Genomic DNA, 24,437 nt, shown 5'->3' with positions numbered 1-24,437 from the left:
CAGGCTGTTACCCTGACAGGTTATTACCCTGACAGGTTATTACCCTAACAGCCTGTTACCCTGACAGGTTGGTACCCTGACAGGTTATTACCCTGACAGGCTGGTACCCTGACAGGCTGTTACCCTGACAGGTTGGTACCCTGACAGGTTATTACCCTGACAGGCTGTTACCCTGACAGGTTGGTACCCTGACAGGTTATTACCCTGACAGGCTGTTACCCTGACAGGTTATTACCCTGACAGGTTGGTACCCTGACAGGCTGTTACCCTGACAGGTTATTACCCTGACAGGTTGGTACCCTGACAGGTTATTACCCTGACAGGCTGTTACCCTGACAGGCTGTTACCCTGACAGGTTATTACCCTGACAGGCTGTTACCCTGACAGGTTATTACCCTGACAGGCTGTTACCCTGACAGGTTATTACCCTGACAGGCTGTTAACCTGACAGGTTATTACCCTGACAGGCTGTTACCCTGACAGGTTATTACCCTGACAGGTTATTACCCTGACAGGCTGTTACCCTGACAGGTTATTACCCTGACAGGCTGTTACCCTGACAGGTTATTACCCTGACAGGTTATTACCCTGACAGGCTGTTACCCTGACAGGTTATTACCGACAGGTTATTACCCTGACAGGCTATTACCCTGACAGGCTGTTACCCTGACAGGCTGGTACCCTGACAGGTTATTACCCTGACAGGCTGTTACCCTGACAGGCTATTACCCTGACAGGTTATTACCCTAACAGCCTGTTACCCTGACAGGTTGGTACCCTGACAGGTTATTACCCTGACAGGTTATTACCCTGACAGGTTATTACCCTGACAGGTTATTACCGACAGGTTATTACCCTGACAGGCTGTTACCCTGACAGGCTGGTACCCTGACAGGTTATTACCCTGACAGGCTGTTACCCTGACAGGTTATTACCCTGACAGGCTGTTACCCTGACAGGTTATTACCCTGACAGGTTATTACCGACAGGTTATTACCCTGACAGGCTGTTACCCTGACAGGCTGGTACCCTGACAGGTTATTACCCTGACAGGCTGTTACCCTGACAGGTTGTTACCCTGACAGGCTGTTACCCTGACAGGTTATTACCCTGACAGGCTGTTACCCTGACAGGCTGTTACCCTGACAGGTTGTTACCCTGACAGGCTGTTACCCTGACAGGTTATTACCCTGACAGGCTGTTACCTCAAACAGAATCTTGGGCTGAAGGTCCGGGGCAGAACCCCGTGGAAGTGACATCATTGCCTGTTTAGCAGCACCCCTGGTTCTGGTTCTGATGACACCATCAGGACCGGCTCAGCCTCACCGGGCCCCAAGGTCCAACCATAATAATGTGCTGGATTCTCCAAAGGTTTTCATTTCCATCCCGTTATTCCACCTTATTCTCCATCAACCAGCGCTCAGAACCCCAGAATGACAACGCCACAACAGAACTTTGGACACATTTATTGAAAAAGAAGAGTCTGCGTTAATACAAGGACCCTGTCCCGAGTCCTCCGGCTGCCGGTCCTTTGGACAATGATGCTCCGAGCTGTGCACATCTGCACATCTGGATAAACGGTCAATCTCCTGCAGAGCCTCCTAAAGTGAGCCGGGGTCCATGCCTGGGTCCATGTCCATGCTCTGGGGGGACAACTCCAGGACATTTAGCACCAGTCACCAACACACTCGCCTACAGGGACAACCTAGCGTGCACGTTCTGGGCGGGGGCAGGAACCCGGGGCGGGGGCAGAAGGAGACTGGGACCGCTACGCGTGCAGAGCTGAGACCTTGTGTTTGAGGCAGCCGTTAGGAAATGGCGCTCAGCTTTCCCAGCCCGTCCCTCGTCGTCCACCTTTGACCCGTCTTGTAATGGTTCAGAAACCGGACGACCGTGCAGGGGGGCCACCCCCCCTCTGGAGCTCCACCAGGCAGGCGCCACAGCTAGCCCGTTAGCCGCCACAGCTAGCCCATTAGCCGCCACAGCTAGCCCATTAGCCGCTGCAGCTAACGTGCCGAGGTGAGGCCACGCTCAGACATCACCTTGTTAACTATTTCAGAGGGAACTCGGGACAAACAAAGAGTCGGATCTTATTCCACCGTACATGGAGAACACAAACGTGACAATAAATAAAGTCCGGAACCAGGAGCAGTCTTTGGGTGTGGCAGCAGTTCGGGACCGAGCGGTCCAGACGCTCAGAACTCAGCCGTCCTCAGAGATCCACTCGTCAGATCTCAGAGGTCACGTTGGGGAATCTTTTGAGCAGAGTGTTGACTTGTTTGGGTGGCAGACGCCCCCCCTGCAGGCTGGACTGGTTCTTCACGGCAGCCTGTCAAAAACAGACACGTCAGTCCCGGTCCAGGGTTCAGCAGAACCGTTTAGAGCGGGTTTATTATAGCCTTAACTTGGTTAACCCATCAAGCAGCATCAATAGGATGACGACGTGTTTCTTAATAGTGGCAAAATTTAATTATATCGAATCAGAAACTAGACAACCATGAAAACCTTGAGTAGAAATCAAACAACACACAACTATGGTTGGTGATTGTTGTGGCTCGTTTGTTAAAGACCCCCTCTCGTTCCACATCTCACCTTTTAATAAATGCTATTCAATACCAACCAAACTATAATTACCCAAACCGTCATCGGCTTCAGGCCACCTCATGAGCCCCTGTCGTGGCCTCCAGGGTCTGGGACCTGAGGAAGCTGGGAGCAGGAGCCCCGGGTCAGTCGGGACTCACCTGAGCCTTGTTGACGCAGGTGTAAAAGGACGTCATCTCTCTGAAGCACAGGCTGTCCACAAAGTTGTTCTGCTTCCAGCAGGCCATCAGGACGGACATCTCTGTGATACAGGTGGCCTCTGAGAACACACCACAAAGACCATCAGGCCATGACCTCCTCCATATGGGGGGGGCTCCATTTCAGGCCGGAACAAACAACACACGGTCACCTAGTGTGCACGTGCACTATAGGGGGGGGGGCAGAGCGCCAGGGGACCGACCCTTGGTTTTATTAAGAGCAGGCGGCGCTGGAGCTGGGCCACAATGGGCCCAGAGGTGTCCCGCTCTAGCCCCTGGACCTGGAGCAGGTCTTTGATCTGCACTTGTGCTACATCTCATTGAGACTTGGTTGACCTGCAGACAGAAGCTTTCCAACCAGTAACTGCTGGTAACCTAGTGCTAACCCAGGCTCCAGCAGGTCACCAGAGGGAATTCCATCATACTGAAAAATAAATACAACAGCTGCTGTGAATCACAAAACATCCAGTAGTTTAACATCTGAACGTCCATGATTCCAGATCCATAATGAGCTCCCACTAGTTTAACTAGTTTAGCAGCAGACAGCCGTCCCTGAATCCCAATACTGACATTTGGAAAAGGTGAGTGGGAGTTCAACTCTGCCCCCTCTGACCGTGGCAACTAGTCAACTGTTGTTGGACTGTGGTAAACGGCCCAAAGGGTAGCGGTGAAGATGAGGTTCTATGAGTGAGAGCAGGTTAGGGTAGAGTAGAGTAGGTGTAGGGTAGGCTAGAATAGGTTAGAGCAGGTTAGGGTAGGTAAGAGTAGGTTTAGGGTAGGTTAGGGTAGAGTAGAGTAGGTGTAGGGTAGGCTAGAATAGGTTAGAGCAGGTTAGAGTAGGTTTAGGATAGGCTAGAATATGTTAAAGTAGGTTTAACGGTAGGTTAGAGCAGGTTGGGGTAGGTTTAGCTTAGGTTAGAGTAGGTTTAGCATAGGCTTGAATATGTTAGAGCAGGTTAGGGTAGGTTTAGCATAGGCTAGAATATGTTAAAGCAGGTTAGGGTAGGTTAGAGCAGGTTGAGCATAGGCTTGAATATGTTAGAACAGGTTAGGGTAGGTTTAGCTTAGGTTAGAGCAGGTTAGAGTAGGTTTAGCATAGACTAGAATATGTTAGAGCAGGTTAGGGTAGGTTAGAGCAGGTTTAGCGTAGGTTAGGGTAGGTTTAGCATAGGCTAGAATATGTTAGAGCAGGTTTAGCGTAGGTTTAGCATAGGCTAGAATATGTTAGAGCAGGTTAGGGTAGGTTTATGGTAGGTTAGAGCAGGTTAGGGTAGGTTAGAGCAGGTTTAGCGTAGGTTAGAGCAGGTTAGGGTAGGTTTAGCATAGGCTAGAATATGTTAGAGCAGGTTAGGGTAGGTTTAGCTTAGGTTAGAGCAGGTTAGGGTAGGTTTAGCATAGGCTAGAATATGTTAGAGCAGGTTAGGGTAGGTTAGAGCAGGTTAGGGTAGGTTAGAGCAGGATAGGTGAACCACTGTCCCTCTAATTTATTGTTGTGGTTGGAGAGGGGACTGTTACCACACGGGTAATAACCTGCTATGGGACCTTACACGTGCTGGCTGACAATGACTCGATTCTTACCCCCTTTCCCGAGCCTGCGGTTCGCCACCGAGTCCCCCAAGACGAGCTTCTTGTTGGGTTTCAGCACCGGCCTCCCGTTCCCTCTCGCCAACAGCCTGCTGACCTTCTCCTGGAACACAATTCCGCCTCCCTGCGCCGCCATTTCCAACACTCTGGCTCCTCCTCCTCCCTCACAACGTCATCAAACCAGGACAAACGCGAGGCTGTGATTGGCTCTTAGTCCAAACAGGGCGTTCCTTGTTGACGCAAGTCCACCGTCAGTATCTGCGTGGCTCATTGGCGTCTTCCAAAGGAGACCGCCCTCTTTTCGTGACAGGTCCGCCCCTTTTTAGGAACAGGAACGCCCCCGATCCTCACCGTTATACAGTTGTTGTTATAACAATGCGCATAAAGAAGCGCGGGAAATATTTCCTCCAAAATTATTCATGGTTGAAAGTTATCATGTCACACGCACGCACACACTTATACTTGAACCTTAACATTAACTTCTATTCATTTTTTAGTCATTTACACATGCTAACGCCATCCAAAACACCCAAACATCCGGCTAAGCTCTCTGCCTTAAAGCTAAGGCTTCAGATTTACGTTTTATATGTTTAAATGTCAGGACCTAGCTGTTAGCTTCTGAAAAATGTTATAAGATACTGCCAATAACATACCCTGAGAAGAGATAATCATCACCTGATGAAACATCTGATCTGGTTCTGGACAGGGAGGAAGTCCTGAAACACAAGTCTACAGACTCCTGTGGAAAAGCTAAATGTATCTTCACCCGTTTAATTACTGGTTACGTGTTCACACACACACACACACACACACACACACACACACACACACACACACACGGACAACACCATTGCTATGAACACTGTTATTAAAGCTACAACCACTGACAGCCTCACCGAAAATCGCTGTCCAACCACATTTGTTGATCACAGCAACTCTGGATTTCTTGTTTTTCCTCACATTCAGCACAAAAAGCTGCCTGTAACCAGTTCTGAGGTTAGAATACGTTATTATTATTAATGTTATTGCTGATTAATGTTGGTCAGTTTAATCAAAGGAAATATTTACTCATTTCAAAGGAAGAACAGTCGGTAGAGTACCGTGACATCCAATTACACACACACACACACACACACACACGCACACACACGCACGCACACACACGCACACACACACACACACACACACACACATGGATTAAAGGATTGGAGGAATGAAATGGGATGAGCTTAAAAGAAACACTGAGAGACACAGGGCATATTTGGCCTTAAAACAGTATTGTACTACCTCCTCTGGCACACACACACACACAGACACACTCACTCTCTCACACACACAGAAGCACTCAAGCAGACACACACACATCCACACAAACGCAGACACACACACATCCACACAAACGCAGAGGAGGCGGGCGTAGCGGAGCAGATGAAGCAGCCAGAGAGCCTGTAGACCTGCAGCCATGACAGATATCGGTGAGTAGCTACATTTTAAACACGCACGTGTGTGTGTGTGCATGTGTGTGTGCGTGTGTGTGTGTGCGTGTGCGTGTGCGTGTGCGTGTGTGTGTGTGTGTGTGTGCATGATCACATAATCCATGATGTAAATGATTGATTTGAAGGGAACTGTGCATGTGGGGATAGATAGATAGATAGATAGATAGATAGATAGATAGATAGATAGACAGATAGACAGATAGATAGATAGATAGATAGATAGATAGATAGATAGATAGATAGATAGATAGATAGATAGATAGATAGATGGATGGATGGATGGTTATTTCTTTAATGGTTGTATTGGAATGAGAACATCAGCATTCTGAGAAGTCTTCACCTCCAGCATGAGAACGATGCGAGCTGGAGGTTGGAGATCTTCTGGATTCTGAATCCTGCTCTGCTCTGTGCACGTTAGAAACGTAGACTAAAGCAGAGCAGCACCTCCATATTTACCTCCTGCTGCCTCTCCATTCAGGCTATTTTCATCTGAGGTACAACGGATTAACTGAGCTGATTAGCATAGGTGATTACCATCGGAGAGCTTTCACTCTTCTACATAGGCTCTTGTGTGTGTGTGTGTGTGTGTGTGTGTGAGTGTGTTTACATTGACAACAACCCAGTTCAAGCCTATTTTATGCAGCTAGATTTCGTCCTGGTCACATGACACTTGAGACCATGTGATGAGCAGAAGGTGGTGGTAATAAATAATGAGTAATAATGAGGATTAAGGCCGTGACTATAGTCTGTTAAGTGTTGTCGGTATTGTGTGTGTGTTTGTGTGTGTGCAGACTCTCTGAGCGCCTCACTCAACGCTATCACAGTCAGTACAGAACTGACTGAAGAGGAACTCAAGCCTCACTTGGACACAGTTCTGGCCTCTCTGCTGGAAAAGAGTAAGTTTTGGAGTTCACCTGAGCCACATGCAACCACGCTGTATCGAGGTTTATTCCCCTGGACCGTGTTCATCTCGTCAAGTCTCCCTCCACCCACAAAGACTGATGGTTGCTGTCCCTCATGCACCACCAATGCTAACCCCATAGCTCCCAGGAGTGTTGCAGCAGCTTCCTGTTGTGAGTTGCCATGACACTATACGACAGTGTCGTCAGCGTTTCTATATTTACAGACATTTGGTAGGTTGTTGACATAAAGGCTGAATAAAACAGGGTCCAGTATTGAGCCCTGTGGCACTCCAGCAGAACTAATGAGGTGTGAAGATGGCGCCGATTCATAACAATGCATGATTCAAATCAAGAAATACAGCTTAGCGTAGCCGTCCTGATCCAACTAGCTATTTAAGTTCCCTAGGACATAAAAGGTGTTTGTTTCTGTTGGGCTGTTGTTGGCTGAAGTGTGGAACCACCATTTCTAAGTGTTCGGCAGCTTTGTGGTGCGCCGTTTCTGGGCTACTTTGGAAACTTTAGGGAAGATCCGGAGTGGTGGATACTTCTCCGGGTCTGTCTTGTCCCCAGCCTTAAAGGGTGGGTGCACTAATATGGCCGGGGAGCCCAGCAACGCTCCCTGTTGAGTCCCTGTTTAATAGATAGATTTCAGACTCTTAATGGGGCTTTAAAAGTCACTAATAGGACCAAATGCACCTCTGCTCTTTGAGCTTTTGAGCGAGGAAATGACTCTTATTAGCCCAGGGACGGACTTTGGTTCTATTCTAAATATTGTTTCATTAGCCTCAACAGGATTGTGAGGAGTTTAAATTATTTAAAACTATTTATTTATAATTATTTTATTTATACAAGTTATTTCTACGTTGCTTGAATTGACCTTTCTTAGGAGAAAGTGTGATAATAACAATAACATTTTGATTAAAATTGGATGAACTAAGAGCAGAAAATATGTTAAAAGCCTGAAAGATTCTCTCAGGTTTATGTGTTGGACCGGTTGGATGTTTTTAGATGTTTTTCTTTTTTTCCTGATCCAGTTGCTGATAAAGTCGTTTCCCTTTTAGAGCTGCGCATCCTTCGCTGAGGGACATTGAAATCCCCAGAATCAGACATTGCAGAGGAAAGTGGGATATTTGGGTCACCATTAGCTTCTTCAGGCCACCTGAGTAGCTCACGGACCTGCGCACCTTCTCTGTCCTTCATATCCTGGAACCCTGATGTTGCTGTACATGATGAATGTATTTCATTAAAGTTTTCCTTTCTTGGATTCGTCCCAGTTAGCTGATGTTGTGGCACAACATGGCCCAGGGGAGGGCCACCACCCTCCTGGCTCATTACAGTGATTAAGCTATGGGGCCAAGAGGAGGAATACAGGTGAGGTAGAGGAGGGAAAAGGGGACCACCAGAAGTGGCAGGTAGGGTCCAGCTGAGTCCAGTCTGAGGAACTGAGGGAGGTGGGAGAGATGTGTGGGGGCCATGCTGTGGGGGCCATGCTGTGGGGGCCACGGTGTGGGGGCCACGGTGTGGGGGCCATGCTGTGGGGGCCACGGTGTGGGGGCCACGGTGTGGGGGCCATGCTGTGGGGGCCACGGTGTGGGGGCCATGCTGTGGGGGCCACGGTGCGGGGGTGACATTAATAGTCAAAATAGTGTCTACGTAGGCATAGAAGAAGAACATCTGGCCCCCTACCTCGGCTAACAGCAGAACTTTGTTCTTTACCCACATAAATTGCTCCTGGATGCCCGGTCGGCTCCTCACCGCCCCCTGCTGCCCCGGCATGTATACTGCAGCTAACCGTTAGTGCTCGTGCACGTTTATTCACCAGTGGTGTCCTGTGAGGTGAACGCTGTTTTAGCCCATAGCACGTCCTCAACGCTAACATTACAGCTAATGCTAAACCCGGGACGCCACGTCTAAACCTGCCTGATCGTGCTTCTGCTGTTGCTTTGCTTCTCATTTCCCAGGGAATAATGCTGCCGTTGACATCAGCAGGAGCGGCATCCTGCCCAGCCTGGCCCAGGTCCTCCAGGCCCAGAGCAACCTGCACTGTCAGGTGGCTCTGCTGGTGGCAGAGATGGCCCGAGAAGGTGGGACAGCCGGCTCCTTGGACAGCCCCAACCCTAGCCCTAACAGCAGTAACAGACCCCTCTCTATCTGTGTGTGTGTGTGTGTGTGTGCGTGTGTGTGTGTGTGTGTGTTGTAGCTGCTGTCAGAGAGCTGTGCATCGATGCAGGACTGGTGAAGGCTTTGGTTCCCCATCTGAACAGTAATAATCCAGAGATGCTGCTGAATACAGGCAGAGCCATTGGAAGAATCTGCTTCGACAACAGTAAGCAACAGTCGGTCACTAACAGTCGGTCACTGACAGTCGGTCACCGACAGTCGGTCACTGACAGTCGGTCACAGCTTTAGTGAGCCGAGTGGCAAACAGCCACGAGATAATGAGGCTTTATTCTTCAGTTTTCTTACTGTTACTGCAAGAAAAAGCAAAGACAGGCATACCCTAACCCTAACCCTAACCCTAACCCTAGCCCTAACCCTAACCCTAACCCTAACCTTAACCCTAACCTAACCTAACCTAACCCTAACCCTAACCCTAACCCTAACCCTAACCCCTAACCCTAACCCTAACCCTAGCCCTAACCCTAGCCCTAGCCCTAGCCCTAACCCTAACCCTAGCCCTAACCCTCCAACCCTAACCCTAACCCCAACCCCAACCCCAACCCCAACCCTAACCCTAACCCTAACTCTAACCCTAACCCTAACCCCAACCCTAACCCTAACCCCAACCCCAACCCTAACCCTAACCCTAACTCTAACCCTAACCCTAACCCTAACCCTAGCCCTAATCCTCCAACCCTAACCCTAACCCCAACCCCAACCCCAACCCTAACCCTAACCCCTAACCCTAACCCTAACCCTAACCCTAACCCTAACCAGTACGAGGAACACCACACCAACACTGTGTTGCCTGTTTCAGCACAGCAACAAGAGCAGCTGGTCCAGAGCGGCGTGATCCCGAGGCTGGTGTCCATCATCACAGCCTATCCAGAGAACGACCCTCTGATCAACGTGTGTCTGCTGGCCCTCTGTAACCTGGTGGACCTGGGTAACCCTTGAATTCCTTCCACTGACTCAATAACGTCACGTTCCAAGAGTTGGTCTGCAGCTGGAACTGGAACCACCAGCCCCCTGAGCTACTGAGCCCCTTTTCCTTTCTGATTCTGTGTGCAGAGTCCTCGCGAGAGGCGCTGGCGGAGGTGGGCATTGCAGATGTTCTGATGCTCCAGCTGAAACGAGCTGCAGATGCTGAACGCAGGCACGTCATCTTGGAAATACTCGGTTCACTGAGTGAAAGTGGTGAGAACGGGTTGAGTGGACAAAATGGCCTTTCTACTCCTAACCCTAACCCTAACCTAACCCTAATCCCAACCCTAACCCTAACCCTAACCCTAACCTAACCCTAACCCTAACCCCAACCCCAACCCTAACCCTAACCCTAACCCTAACCCTAACCTAACCTAACCCTAACCCCAACCCTAACCCTAACCCCAACCCTAACCCTAACCCCAACCCCAACCCTATAACCCTAATCCCAACCCTAACTCTAACCCTATAACCCTAATCCATACCCTATAACCCTAATCCCAACCCTAACTCTAACCTAACCCTAATCCTAATCCCATCCCTAACCCTAACCCTAACCCCAACCCTAACCTAACCCTAACCCTAATCCTAATCCTAATCCTAATCCTAATACTAATTCTAATCCTAATCCCAACCCTAACCCTAATTTAACCCTAACCTTAACCCCAACCCCAACCCTAACCCTAACCCTAACCCTAACCCTAATCCTAATCCTAATCCCAACCCTAACCCTAATTTAACCCTAACCTTAACCCCAACCCCAACCCTAACCCTAACCCTAACCCTAACCCCTAACCTAACCCTAACCCTAATCCTAATCCCATCCCTAACCCTAACCCTAACCCCAACCCTAACCTAACTCTAACCCTAACCCTAACCCTAATCCTAATCCTAATCCTAATCCTAATCCTAATACTAATTCTAATCCTAATCCCAACCCTAACCCTAATTTAACCCTAACCTTAACCCCAACCCCAACCCTAACCCTAACCCTAACCCTAATCCCAACCCTAACCCCTAACCTAACCCTAACCCTAACCCTAATCCTAATCCCAACCCTAATTTAAGCCTAACCCTAACCCAACCCTAACCCCAACCCTAACCCTAATCCCAACCCCAACCCTGAACCCCAACCCTAACCCTAACCCTAACCCTAGCCCTAACCCTAGCCCTAACCTAACCCTAACCCTAACCCTAACCCCAACCCCAACCCCAACCCTAATCGCAACCCAAACCCTAACCCCAACCCCTAACCTAGCCCTAACCCTAAACCCTAACCCCTACACCCCCCTAACCCCAACCCCTACCTTCCCCCCAACCCTAACCCTAACCCCAACCCTAACTCTTGCCCCAACCCCAAGGTCAATCCTAACCACATACCTACTTGCCATTCCACCAAAGTCTTCTCTGACTGGGCGATCCAACTCTCTCCCCTATCCTGTCCGGAACTTCTCGAGCCCTGGCTAATAGCTCCCCCCCGGGGGGGCCCTCACCCTCCGCACTCCCCTGCTTTCCCGAGCAGTAGGCCAGTGCAAAAAAAGTTTTATCCCAAACCCTGAACCCTAACCCTAACCCAACCCTAACCTAACCCTAACCCTAAACCCTAACCCTAACCCTAACCCTAATCCTAATCCTAATCCCAACCCTAACCCCTAACCCTAATCCTAATCCTAATCCTAATCCCAACCCTAACCCTAATTTAACCCTAACCCCAACCCTAACCCTAACCCTAACCCTAACCCCAACCCTAACCCTAACCCTAACCCTAACCCTAACCCTAGCCCTAACCCTCTAACCCTAACCTAACCCTAACCCTAACCCTAACCCTAGCCCTAACCCTCTAACCCTAACCTAACCCTAACCCTAACCCTAGCCCTAACCCTCTAACCCTAACCTAACCCTAACCCTAACCCTAATCCTAATCCTAATCCCAACCCTAACCCTAACCCCAACCCTAACCCTAATTTAACCCTAACCCTAACCCTAATCCCAACCCTAACCCTAACCCTAACCCTAACCCCAACCCTAACCCTAACCCTAACCCTAACCCTAATTTAACCCTAACCCTAACCCTAATCCCAACCCTAACCCTAACCCCAACCCTAACCCTAATTTAACCCTGACCCTAATTTAACCCTAACCCTAACCCTAACCCCAACCCCAACCCCAACCCTAACCCACCAGAGGAATCAGGCTTTAACCCCTTCAGGGTCATGGGGGGGTCCACAATGGGTGAAGGCAGGTCCCCCTTCATGGGTCACCGGGTCTCAGGGCCCTATATGAGCATTTAGGGTTCAGTACCTTGCAAGGGTACTGGGCAGTGCTCAGAAGGTGTTCTGGCACCTCCCCCCACTACCAGAACTTACATTATTTGTCTGCACTGGGGCGGGAACCAAGAACCCTCAGCTGACTATATGATGCTACTACCACTGCTAATGCTAATGCTACCACTGCTACTACTCCTACTGCTAATGCTACCGCTAATGCTACCACTGCTAATGCTAAGGCTAAGGCTAACACTGCTAATGCTAATGCTACCGCTGCTCCTACTACTACTGCTGATGCTACTACTAATGCTACCACTGCCACTACTGCTAATGCTACTGCTACCACCGCTAATGCTAACGCTAACGCTACCACTGCTAACGCTAATGCTAACGCTAATGCTACCACTGCTAATGCTACCGCTGCTACTACTACTGCTGCTGATGTTACTACTACTACTACTGCTGATGCTACTACTAATCCCAACCCTAACCCTAACCCTAATCCTAATCCTAATCCTAATCCCAACCCTAACCCTAATTTAACCCTAACCCCAACCCTAACCCTAACCCTAACCCTAACCCCAACCCTAACCCTAACCCTAACCCTAACCCTAGCCCTAACCCTCTAACCCTAACCTAACCCTAACCCTAAACCTAGCCCTAACCCTCTAACCCTAACCTAACCCTAACCCTAACCCTAATCCTAATCCTAATCCCAACCCTAACCCTAACCCCAACCCTAACCCTAATTTAACCCTAACCCTAACCCTAATCCCAACCCTAACCCTAACCCTAACCCTAACCCCAACCCTAACCCTAACCCTAACCCTAACCCTAATTTAACCCTAACCCTAACCCTAATCCCAACCCTAACCCTAACCCCAACCCTAACCCTAATTTAACCCTGACCCTAATTTAACCCTAACCCTAACCCTAACCCTAACCCCAACCCCAACCCCAACCCTAACCCACCAGAGGAATCAGGCTTTAACCCCTTCAGGGTCATGGGGGGGTCCACAATGGGTGAAGGCAGGTCCCCCTTCATGGGTCACCGGGTCTCAGGGCCCTATATGAGCATTTAGGGTTCAGTACCTTGCAAGGGTACTGGGCAGTGCTCAGAAGGTGTTCTGGCACCTCCCCCCACTACCAGAACTTACATTATTTGTCTGCACTGGGGCGGGAACCAAGAACCCTCAGCTGACTATATGATGCTACTACCACTGCTAATGCTAATGCTACCACTGCTACTACTCCTACTGCTAATGCTACCGCTAATGCTACCACTGCTAATGCTAAGGCTAAGGCTAACACTGCTAATGCTAATGCTACCGCTGCTCCTACTACTACTGCTGATGCTACTACTAATGCTACCACTGCCACTACTGCTAATGCTACTGCTACCACCGCTAATGCTAACGCTAACGCTACCACTGCTAACGCTAATGCTAACGCTAATGCTACCACTGCTAATGCTACCGCTGCTACTACTACTGCTGCTGATGTTACTACTACTACTACTGCTGATGCTACTACTAATGCTAATGCTACCACTGCCACTACTGCTAATGCTACTGCTAATGCTAACGCTAATGCTACCACTGCTAATGCTACCACTGCTAATGCTAATGCTACCGCTGCTAATGCTACCGCTACTGCTAACGCTAATGCTAACGCTAATGCTACCACTGCTAATGCTAATGCTAATGCTCCCACTGCTAATGCTCATGCTCCCACTGCTAATGCTCATGCTACCACCGCTAATGCTAGTGCTACCGCTGCTACTACATCCTGTGACTGTGTGTCAGATGTTCTGAAGCTGCAGTTCTCAGAGTCGGCGGTCCCGGAGGCTCTGTCTGAGATGATCCAGGACCTGCAGGGAGGCTCCGATCCCCACGACCTGTGCAGCATCAAAATAGCCTCCAACCTGATCGTGTCCCTGCTGCTGGGAGGTGGGTCACCTGCTGCTGGGAGGTGGGTCACCTGTGTGCCCCCTCATGGAGGACCGTCTGTGTCTGATCTGGTTCTGTGTTGTAGATGAATCCATGCAGAAGTGCTTTGCTGAGGGTTCTGGCCCGGTGTATCGTGATGTCATATCCTGGCTGCAGTGTTCCAACACTCAGCTGCAGCTGTCTGGAGCGCTGGCTATCGCTAACTTTGCTAGGAACGGTAAGATACTAGTCAACACTTTAACCAGCTTAATGACTGTCCAACACTGAACTGGTTTGTTACTGGTAACTTGGTTCATCTCTTCTTCTCAACCTCTTCATCCCTCTTGGGTCACGGGGAGGGTCCACAACGGGTGGGGGGGGTCCTTCTCAGGGGGCCTGTATGAGCGTAGGAGGGTTCGGTGCCTTGCTCAAGGGTCGGTTAACCTGTAGGTTAACCTGTAGGTTAACCGACCTATAACTAAAACCAACCCTCCCGTGACGTGTGGGGCTAAAGTCGCCTCATGAGATGTTCCTGCTTTGGTTTCAGACAGCAACTGCGTGAAGATGCTGGACCTCGGGGTGGTTCCTCACATCCTCACCATGTTGGAGCAACACGTGGACGAAGGAGACGTGTCCGTCCAGCATGCTGGCCTGAGCGCACTCAGGAATCTGGCCATCCCAGGTACTGGTCCTGGGGCAGGACATGGTCCTGGGGCAGGACATGGTCCTCACATGACAGGACATGGCCCTCACATGACAGGACATGGTCCTGGGGCAGGACATGGTCCTCACATGACAGGACATGGTCCTCACATGACAGGACATGGTCCTTGGGCAGGACATGGTCCTCACATGACAGGACATGGTCCTGGGGCAGGACATGGTCCTCACATGACAGGACATGGTCCTGGGGCAGGACATGGTCCTGGGGCAGGACATGGTCCTTACATGGCAGGACATGTCCTCACATGGCAGGACATGTCCTCACATGACAGGACATGTCCTCACATGACAGGACATGGTCCTCACATGACAGGACATGGTCCTGGGGCAGGACATGGTCCTCACATGACAGGACATGGTCCTTGGGCAGGACATGGTCCTCACATGACAGGACATGGTCCTCACATGACAGGACATGGTCCTTGGGCAGGACATGGTCCTCACATGACAGGACATGGTCCTGGGGCAGGACATGGTCCTCACATGACAGGACATGGTCCTCACATGACAGGACATGGTCCTGGGGCAGGACATGGTCCTTGGGCAGGACATGGTCCTCACATGACAGGACATGGTCCTGGGGCAGGACATGGTCCTGGGGCAGGACATGGTCCTCACATGACAGGACATGGTCCTGGGGCAGGACATGGTCCTAACATGACAGGACATGGTCCTGGGGCAGGACATGGTCCTCACATGACAGGACATGGTCCTCACATGACAGGACATGGTCCTGGGGCAGGACATGGTCCTGGGGCAGGACATGGTCCTCACATGACAGGACATGGTCCTGGGGCAGGACATGGTCCTGGGGCAGGACATGGTCCTCACATGACAGGACATGGTCCTCACATGACAGGACATGGTCCTTGGGCAGGACATGGTCCTCACATGACAGGACATGGTCCTGGGGCAGGACATGGTCCTCACATGACAGGACATGGTCCTGGGGCAGGACATGGTCCTTGGGCAGGACATGGTCCTCACATGACAGGACATGGTCCTGGGGCAGGACATGGTCCTCACATGACAGGACATGGTCCTTGGGCAGGACATGGTCCTTGGGCGGGACATGTCTTCACATGAGTTGTGTCTTTCAGCCGCCAACAAAGTGCGAATGCTGGACGATGGGGTGACCGACAGGATCAAGACGCTGCTGCGCTCCGACATGCCGCCGGTCCAGTTCAAACTTCTGGGGACGTTACGCATGATGGTGGATGGACAAGGTGGGTGTTGTTCACCTGTGTCGGTGGAACCTTAAACTCATAAACTCATAAACTCCTAAACTAAACCAATTAACCTTTGTGCTTAATGTAAATACAAACATGAGCAGAAGCATAAAACCACCTGCTAAACATAATCAAAAGCAACATAAAGTAAATTGTCACACAATCAAAGGCAAGAAAAACATTAGCAACTGCTAACTCAGTCAGGGCGTTAGCGAAGCTCACGAGGGGCAATGTAGCAGGACCGGCGAGCAAAGCCTCGCAGAACCTGGCAGAACCTGGCAGAACCTCACAGAACCTCGCAGAACCTCGCAGAACCTCGCAGAACCTGGCAACCTGCCGGGAGAGATCCACCAGGGAGTAAAGAGAGTCCTCCCCCAGTGTTCTGTCTGGGGCAGAGCACCAGAGTGACGGACCAACGTGTGGGCTCCCTGTACCTATCCCTGGAACCCTGACCCGACAAGAAACCGTATGACCCAATGCCTCATACCTTCTCCTAGAGTGCCTGGAACTGTACAAGAGCAAGAGCCTTCATACAAACCTCCATGGAGCTGTGGAAGACCCGAACTGGAGGCCATCGTCACACCCATTGCACAAGTGAGGCATTTAGCAAGATGGTGTTCTGTCTCTACAGTTCTGCACGGGTCTGATACCAAGGTCAAAACCAAGACTGGCCCCACAAGAAGTGGGGCCAGCAGCCCCTTCCTCTACATGGATGAAGAGTGGCTCACACCTCACACCACCAGGATCCACGGCATCCAGGATCCACCACCAGGATCCACGGCAACAACCTCACAATGTCATTGGGTCTCATCAAGTGTGGCCCAATGGTGACCACGAGAGGGACGAGTCACGACCGAGGGAGTCTGCCTACCAGATGGGACCAGCTCAGATATCGAGGACAACTACAAATCCCTCAGGGTTACGATACGTGGTGGTAGCGGACCCGAACCGGGCCAGGACACAGTGATGGAGAGGTCAAAGGCTTTATTTACAGGGAAGGGGAGCACACAACCTGGACCGCAGGGGGATCGAGAGGCAGCGTCCGCCCGTCCCAGGTCCATTGGAGAGTCCCCACACCAGACGCAGTCCCCCTGGACTGCTGGGAACCCGAAACACCGGCGAGTCCTCAACACGCCGCAGTCCTCCTGGACCGGCGAGGACTCGGGAGTCCAGCGCGACACGCTCACCACACGAACGTGCCCCGAGACACTGAGGGCAGAGGCAGTCCTCCTAGACTGCAAGGGGGGCGGGAGCGGCCCTCCAGGAGACACGGAACAGGAACACCAACACACGACAGGGGAAGCGACCAAACAGCTTCACCACCAACAGACACCCTACCAACACCAAGGAACCCGAACAAACACCCACAGTAGACGAACAAACGCACTCCCCACACGAACAGACAACCCAGGTGTTAGGGTTAGGTTATTGCCCACAGGTGTTAGGGTTACTGCCCACAGGTGTTAGGGTTACTGCCCACAGGTGTTAGGGTTAGGGTTATTGCCCACAGGTGTTAGGGTTAGGTTATTGCCCACAGGTGTTAGGGTTACTGCCTACAGGTGTTAGTGTTAGGGTTATTGCCCACAGGTGTTAGGGTTATTGCCCACAGGTGTTAGGGTTAGGGTTATTGCCCACAGGTGTTAGGGTTATTGCCCACAGGGTTAGGGTTAGGGTTATTGCCCACAGGTGTTAGGGTTATTGCCCACAGGTGTTAGGGTTAGGGTTATTGCCCACAGGTGTTAGGGTTAGGGTTATTGCCCACAGGTGTTAGGGTTAGGGTTATTGCCCACAGGTGTTAGTGTTAGGGTTATTGCCCACAGGTGTTAGGGTTAGGGTTATTGCCCACAGGTGTTAGGGTTAGGGTTATTGCCCACAGGTGTTAGGGTTATTGCCCACAGGTGTTAGGGTTAGGGTTATTGCCCACAGGTGTTAGTGTTAGGGTTATTGCCCACAGGGTGTTAGGGTTATTGCCCACAGGTGTTAGGGTTAGGGGTATTGCCCACAGGTGTTAGGGTTATTGCCCACAGGTGTAGGGTTAGGGTTATTGCCCACAGGTGTTAGGGTTAGGGTTATTGTACCACAGTGTTAGGGTTAGGTTATTGCCCACAGGTGTTAGGTTAGGTTATTGCCCACAGGTGTTAGGGTTAGGGTTATTGCCCACAGGTGTTAGGGTTAGGGTTATTGCCCACAGGTGTTAGGGTTAGGGTTATTGCCCACAGGTGTTAGGGTTAGGGTTATTGCCCACAGGTGTTAGGGTTAGGGTTATTGCCCACAGTGTTAGGGTTATTGCCCACAGGTGTTAGGGTTAGGGTTATTGCCCACAGGTGTTAGGGGTTAGGGTTATTACCCACAGGTGTTAGGGTTATTGCCCACAGGTGTTAGGGTTAGGGTTATTGCCCACAGGTGTTAGGGTTAGGGTTATTGCCCACAGGTGTTAGGGTTAGGGTTATTGCCCACAGGTGTTAGGGTTAGGGTTATTGCCCACAGGTGTTAGTGTTAGGGTTATTGCCCACAGGTGTTAGGGTTAGGTTATTGCCCACAGGTGTTAGGGTTAGGGTTATTGCCCACAGGTGTTAGGGTTATTGCCCACAGGTGTTAGGGTTAGGGTTATTGCCCACAGGTGTTAGTGTTAGGGTTATTGCCCACAGGTGTTAGGGTTATTGCCCACCGGGTGTATGGGTTTATTGCCTCACAGGTGTTAGGGTTAGGGTCGATTGCCCACAGGTGTTAGGGTTATTGCCCACAGGTATGTTAGGGTTAGGGTTATTGCCCACAGGTGTTAGGGTTAGGGTTATTGCCCACAGGTGTTAGGGTTAGGTTATTGCCCACAGGTGTTAGGGTTAGGGTTATTGCCCACAGGTGTTAGGGTTAGGGTTATTGCCCACAGGTGTTAGGGTAGGGTTATTGCCCACAGGTGTAGGGTTAGGGTTATTGCCCACAGGTGTTAGGGTTAGGGTTATTGCCCACAGGGGTAGGGTTAGGGTTATTACCCACATGGTGTTAGGGTTAGGGTTATTACCCACAGTGTTAGGGTTAGGGTTATTGCCCACAGGTGTTAGGGTTAGGTTATTGCCCACAGGTGTTAGGGTTAGGGTTATTACCCACAGGTGTTAGGGTTAGGGTTATTACCCCACAGGTGTTAGGGTTTAGGGTTATTGCCCACAGGTGTTAGGGTTAGGGTTATTGCCCACAGGTGTTAGGGTTATTGCTCACAGGTGTTAGGGTTAGGGTTATTGCCCACAGGTGTTAGGGTTAGGGTTATTACCCACAGGTGTTAGGGTTAGGGTTATTACCCACAGGTGTTAGGGTTAGGGTTATTGCCCACAGGTGTTAGGGTTAGGGTTATTGCCACAGGTGTTAGGGTTATTGCCCACAGGTGTTAGGGTTAGGGTTATTACCCACAGGTGTTAGGGTTAGGGTTATTGCCCACAGGTGTTAGGGTTAGGGTTATTGCCCACAGGTGTTAGGGTTAGGGTTATTGCCCACAGGTGTTAGGGTTAGGGTTATTACCCACAGGTGTTAGGGTTAGGGTTATTGCCCACAGGTGTTAGGGTTAGGGTTATTGCCCACAGGTGTTAGGGTTAGGGTTATTGCCCACAGGTGTTAGGGTTAGGGTTATTACCCACAGGTGTTAGGGTTAGGGTTATTACCCACAGGTGTTAGGGTTATTGCCCACAGGTGTTAGGGTTAGGGTTATTGCCCACAGGTGTTAGGGTTAGGGTTATTGCCCACAGGTGTTAGGGTTAGGGTTATTGCCCACAGGTGTTAGGGTTAGGGTTATTGCCCACAGGTGTTAGGGTTAGGTTTATTACCCACAGGTGTTAGGGTTAGGGTTATTACCCACAGGTGTTAGGGTTAGGGTTATTGCCCACAGGTGTTAGGGTTAGAGTTATTGCCCACAGGTGTTAGGGTTAGGGTTATTGCCCACAGGTGTTAGGGTTATTGCCCACAGGTGTTAGGGTTAGGGTTATTGCCCACAGGTGTTAGGGTTAGGGTTATTGCCCACAGGTGTTAGGGTTAGGTTTATTACCCACAGGTGTTAGGGTTAGGGTTATTACCCACAGGTGTTAGGGTTAGGGTTATTGCCCACAGGTGTTAGGGTTAGGGTTATTGCCCACAGGTGTTAGGGTTAGGGTTATTACCCACAGGTGTTAGGGTTAGGGTTATTACCCACAGGTGTTAGGGTTATTGCCCACAGGTGTTAGGGTTAGGGTTATTGCCCACAGGTGTTAGGGTTAGGGTTATTGCCCACAGGTGTTAGGGTTATTGCCCACAGGTGTTAGGGTTAGGGTTATTGCCCACAGGTGTTAGGGTTAGGGTTATTGCCCACAGGTGTTAGGGTTAGGTTTATTACCCACAGGTGTTAGGGTTAGGGTTATTACCCACAGGTGTTAGGGTTAGGGTTATTGCCCACAGGTGTTAGGGTTAGGGTTATTGCCCACAGGTGTTAGGGTTATTGCCCACAGGTGTTAGGGTTAGGGTTATTGCCCACAGGTGTTAGGGTTAGGGTTATTGCCCACAGGTGTTAGGGTTAGGGTTATTACCCACAGGTGTTGGGTTAGGGTTATTGCCCACAGGTGTTAGGGTTAGGGTTATTGCCCACAGGTGTTAGGGTTATTGCCCACAGGTGTTAGGGTTAGGGTTATTGCCCACAGGTGTTAGGGTTAGGGTTATTGCCCACAGGTGTTAGGGTTAGGTTTATTACCCACAGGTGTTAGGGTTAGGGTTATTACCCCACAGGTGTTAGGGTTAGGGTTATTGCCCACAGGTGTTAGGGTTAGGGTTATTGCCCACAGGTGTTAGGGTTAGGGTTATTACCCACAGGTGTTAGGGTTAGGGTTATTACCCACAGGTGTTAGGGTTATTGCCCACAGGTGTTAGGGTTAGGGTTATTGCCCACAGGTGTTAGGGTTATTGCCCACAGGTGTTAGGGTTAGGGTTATTGCCCACAGGTGTTAGGGTTAGGGTTATTGCCCACAGGTGTTAGGGTTAGGTTATTACCCACAGGTGTTAGGGTTAGGGTTATTACCCACAGGTGTTAGGGTTAGGGTTATTGCCCACAGGTGTTAGGGTTAGGGTTATTGCCCACAGGTGTTAGGGTTATTGCCCACAGGTGTTAGGGTTAGGGTTATTGCCCACAGGTGTTAGGGTTAGGGTTATTGCCCACAGGTGTTAGGGTTAGGGTTATTACCCACAGGTGTTAGGGTTAGGGTTATTAGCCCACAGGTGTTAGGGTTAGGGTTATTGCCCACAGGTGTTAGGGTTAGGGTTATTGCCCACAGGTGTTAGGGTTAGGGTTATTGCCCACAGGTGTTAGGGTTAGGGTTATTGCCCAGGTGTTAGGGTTAGGGTTATTGCCCACAGGTGTTAGGGTTGGGTTATTACCCACAGGTGTTAGGGTTAGGGTTATTGCCCACAGGTGTTAGGGTTAGGGTTATTGCCCACAGGTGTTAGAGTTAGGGTTATTGCCCACAGGTGTTAGGGTTAGGGTTATTACCCACAGGTGTTAGGGTTAGGGTTATTGCCCACAGGTGTTAGGGTTAGGGTTATTGCCACAGGTGTTAGGGTTAGGGTTATTGCCCACAGGTGTTAGGGTTAGGGTTATTACCCACAGGTGTTAGGGTTAGGGTTATTGCCCACAGGGTGTTAGGGTTAGGGTTATTGCCCACAGGTGCCCCCTGCAGGCCAAAGACAGACACAACCCAGAAATCCCAACGTACAGAGCAGGAACCTTGAGGGGGCTTCAATGAAGCCTCCAGAGACTAAGACCGGTCCTGAGGACTCTGATGGAACAAGGTCCTGGGAATGAGACAGACAGGTAGATAGTTAGATAGTTAGATAGTTAGATAGTTAGATAGTTAGATAGTTAGTCCTCCCATGATGGAGAAAAAATGCATTAAAATAAAATAATGAAATAATGAAATAATGAAGGGCCCTTTTCAGCATAAACACAAACAAATGATACGATCTATGGTGTTTTGTCAGGATATTCAGTCAGCCAGCCAGCCAGTCAGTCAGTCAGTCAGTCAGCCAGTCAGCCAGTCAGTCAGTCAGCCAGTCAGTCAGTCAGCCAGTCAGTCAGTCAGTCAGTCAGCCAGTCAGTCAGTCAGTCAGCCAGTCAGTCAGTCAGCCAGCCAGCCAGTCAGTCAGCCAGTCAGTCAGCCAGTCAGTCAGTCAGCCAGCCAGCCAGTCAGTCAGTCAGCCAGCCAGCCAGCCAGCCAGCCAGCCAGCCATCTTTCAGTATCGCTCTGTTAATATTTGATCTGTTCCTGTGTCAGAGGAAGCCACCCTGATCCTGGGCAGAGACCCGGTCCTTCTGGCCCGGGTCATGGAGTGGTGTGAGGCCAAGGACCACGCGGGGGTCCGAGGAGAAGCCTGTCGCCTGCTGGCCGCCCTGATCCGCCACAGCCGGAGCCCCGTCAGTCACATCGGCCACAACGTTGTCTGTTAGCTAACGTTAGCTTACTGACTGCACGTCTGTCTCTCCCACAGGACGTCGTGAGGGCTGTCCTTCATGGAGGGGGCGTGCAGCACCTGATCTCCATGGCAACAAGTGAACACGTCATCATGCAAAATGAAGCCTTGGTTGCCCTGACGATAGCAGCTGCCACTGACCTTGGTACAGGAAGGGGAGGGGCTTATAACACCGTATACCTGAATATGATTGGTGCATATGCAGATTCAGCTCCGTGTGTGTGCGTGTGTGTGTGTGTGTGTGCGTGTGTGCGTGTGTGTGCACGTGTGCGTGCGTGCACGTGTGCGTGCACGTGTGCGAACCCTTCAGAGAGCATGACGGAGGTCTCCAGAGGGTCCCAGCTGCTGCCTGTGCTCGGCAGCCTGCTCCAGGACCCTGAGCTGCTCCCAGAGGTCCAGCTGAGTGTTCTGGGGCTGCTCGGCAGTCTTGCTAACTCCAGTAAGTATCTGGTCTCCAGAGGAGCTGGTTGGTGGTTCTGTTCCGTCTGGGCCGACCCGCTCATCTTTCTTCCGTCTCTGCTGTGCTGCAGGGGCCATGAAGGAGGAGCTGGACTCTGGCAGCATCCAGGAGAGGCTCTCCAAGCTGCTGGACCACAGCAATAGCAACATCTCCTCTCAGGCCGCCTCCATACTGACTCTTCTGGAAAAAAACCCTAAAACGGCAACAGCTGATTAAAGTATTCTATAAAATTAGCGGAGAAAAGCTACTGTAGCATTACAGAGCTACTAGCTTAGGTTGGGGATGGGGAGAGAGACGGAGGACTTGGTTAGTCAGAGCGTTGCTTTTAAACCTTTTCTTCTTCAGCTAGATGTTCATCATGGTTGGGGGCTGAGCTGGACCCTGATGGACGGTCCTGACCCACTTTAGAAGTGCTGAGACGTGTACATCTCCCGGTTTCCATGGCGACGTCGCGAATCATGACGGATGCTCGTCTCAGCGTTCTGGACGTTCGTCCAGATGAACAATGTGTCACCACGATCGCAGATTAAATGGATTTTTAAAGGAATTATGTTGGAGTTCTTCCCTCACGTCCACATCTGGACGTCCTGTTTCAGGACGAATGCTGGTCAAAGTTAGCGTTAGCTGGTTAGTTAGCTGGTTTAGGGACAGAAGTTCATTCATTAAGGTGGAAAAGCAAAATAAAACAATTAAATGGGTTTAGATTCACATGGCATCATTATATTTACTGTTTATATTTACTATATTTATTTAATAAAGAACTTGATTTATTAATAATATTTCAACAATATGAATGAAGGATTGAAAAGTGAATTATAGTCAAACGATTCACACTGAATAGCGTTTATGAGTCAAGTCAAGCACATTTAATTTTAAACTAAATCATGTGAAATATTGTTTTTAAAGCAGGAATTTAAGGACCAGTTATTCACTCTTATCCTTCACCATGAAAGAAGCAAAAATAGCAATATTAGCATCATCAAAGAGAATCAAAGCTCCTCCCAGTCTGCCGAAGCTCCTCCCAGTCTGCTGGAGCTCCTCCCAGTGTTTGTTTGTTTGTTTGTTCGTTTCAGTAATTTTAGAATGTCTTGTGAAAAGACCTGCGAAACATAAAGTGTGTTTGTAAAAATGAAAAAACCTTCTTGTTATTATTAATTATGATGGACTTTTATTTATTCTGTTACCCGGTTTATCGGGACGGTTCCGACTGCTCACCGGGTGGTTGCGGGGTCTCACCGGTGGGAGGCAGCACTGAGGCGGAAGAAGAAGAAACTTCTGACAGGAAGTCAACCGGAAAAGGGGCGTTCCCGCCCTGACCGCTGTGATTGGCTGTTATTCTGACAGGAAGCCAAGCAGAAAAGGGGGCGTTCCCGTCCTGACCGCTGTGATTGGCTGTTATTCTGACAGGAAGTCAATCAGAAAAGTGGGCGTT

The 24,437-nt window shown here is 50.2% G+C and overlaps 2 protein-coding genes across 2 annotated transcripts; one reads left to right on the top strand and one right to left on the bottom strand.

The window, feature by feature from the left end:
• Positions 1-1,449: 1,449 nt before the first annotated feature.
• On the bottom strand, positions 1,450-4,556 carry LOC101067196 (coiled-coil-helix-coiled-coil-helix domain-containing protein 1). Its single transcript, XM_003976510.3, has 3 exons — positions 4,377-4,556; positions 2,742-2,860; positions 1,450-2,329 (listed from the first exon to the last, which is right to left on the bottom strand). Exons 1-3 carry the CDS (start codon positions 4,516-4,518, stop codon positions 2,228-2,230), a joined length of 363 nt encoding a protein of 120 aa, XP_003976559.1. The 5' UTR covers positions 4,519-4,556; the 3' UTR covers positions 1,450-2,227.
• A 1,146-nt stretch (positions 4,557-5,702) lies between these two features.
• LOC115248357 (rap1 GTPase-GDP dissociation stimulator 1-like) lies at positions 5,703-24,110 on the top strand. The gene is made up of 15 exons (XM_029832022.1): positions 5,703-5,857; positions 6,670-6,774; positions 8,742-8,864; positions 8,981-9,106; positions 9,758-9,886; positions 10,012-10,137; positions 13,997-14,140; positions 14,226-14,357; positions 14,667-14,801; positions 15,943-16,068; positions 22,350-22,489; positions 22,564-22,690; positions 22,856-22,984; positions 23,076-23,222; positions 23,351-24,110. Exons 1-14 carry the CDS (start codon positions 5,845-5,847, stop codon positions 23,219-23,221), a joined length of 1,701 nt encoding a protein of 566 aa, XP_029687882.1. The 5' UTR covers positions 5,703-5,844; the 3' UTR covers position 23,222; positions 23,351-24,110.
• Positions 24,111-24,437: the final 327 nt, after the last annotated feature.

The sequence above is a fragment of the Takifugu rubripes genome, unplaced genomic scaffold (assembly GCF_901000725.2).
Source record: "Takifugu rubripes unplaced genomic scaffold, fTakRub1.2, whole genome shotgun sequence".
In the NCBI taxonomy this organism is placed as follows: Eukaryota; Metazoa; Chordata; class Actinopteri; order Tetraodontiformes; family Tetraodontidae; genus Takifugu; species Takifugu rubripes.
This window is presented reverse-complemented; position numbering and strand designations above follow the sequence as displayed.

What these genes read in the sequence shown, in the direction of transcription:
- LOC101067196 (XM_003976510.3), bottom strand. Translation starts at nt 4,518, where the DNA reads ATGGCGGCGCAGGGAGGCGGAATTGTGTTCCAGGAGAAGGTCAGCAGG. An exon ending in CCGCAGGCTCGGGAAAGGGG is followed by an intron (nt 2,861 to 4,376) that starts GTAAGAATCGAG and finishes GTGTGTTCTCAG; the next exon opens with AGGCCACCTGTATCACAGAG. An exon ending in CCTGCGTCAACAAGGCTCAG is followed by an intron (nt 2,330 to 2,741) that starts GTGAGTCCCGAC and finishes TGTTTTTGACAG; the next exon opens with GCTGCCGTGAAGAACCAGTC.
- LOC115248357 (XM_029832022.1), top strand. An exon ending in AAGAATCTGCTTCGACAACA is followed by an intron (nt 9,107 to 9,757) that starts GTAAGCAACAGT and finishes TGCCTGTTTCAG; the next exon opens with CACAGCAACAAGAGCAGCTG. An exon ending in CATGATGGTGGATGGACAAG is followed by an intron (nt 16,069 to 22,349) that starts GTGGGTGTTGTT and finishes TTCCTGTGTCAG; the next exon opens with AGGAAGCCACCCTGATCCTG.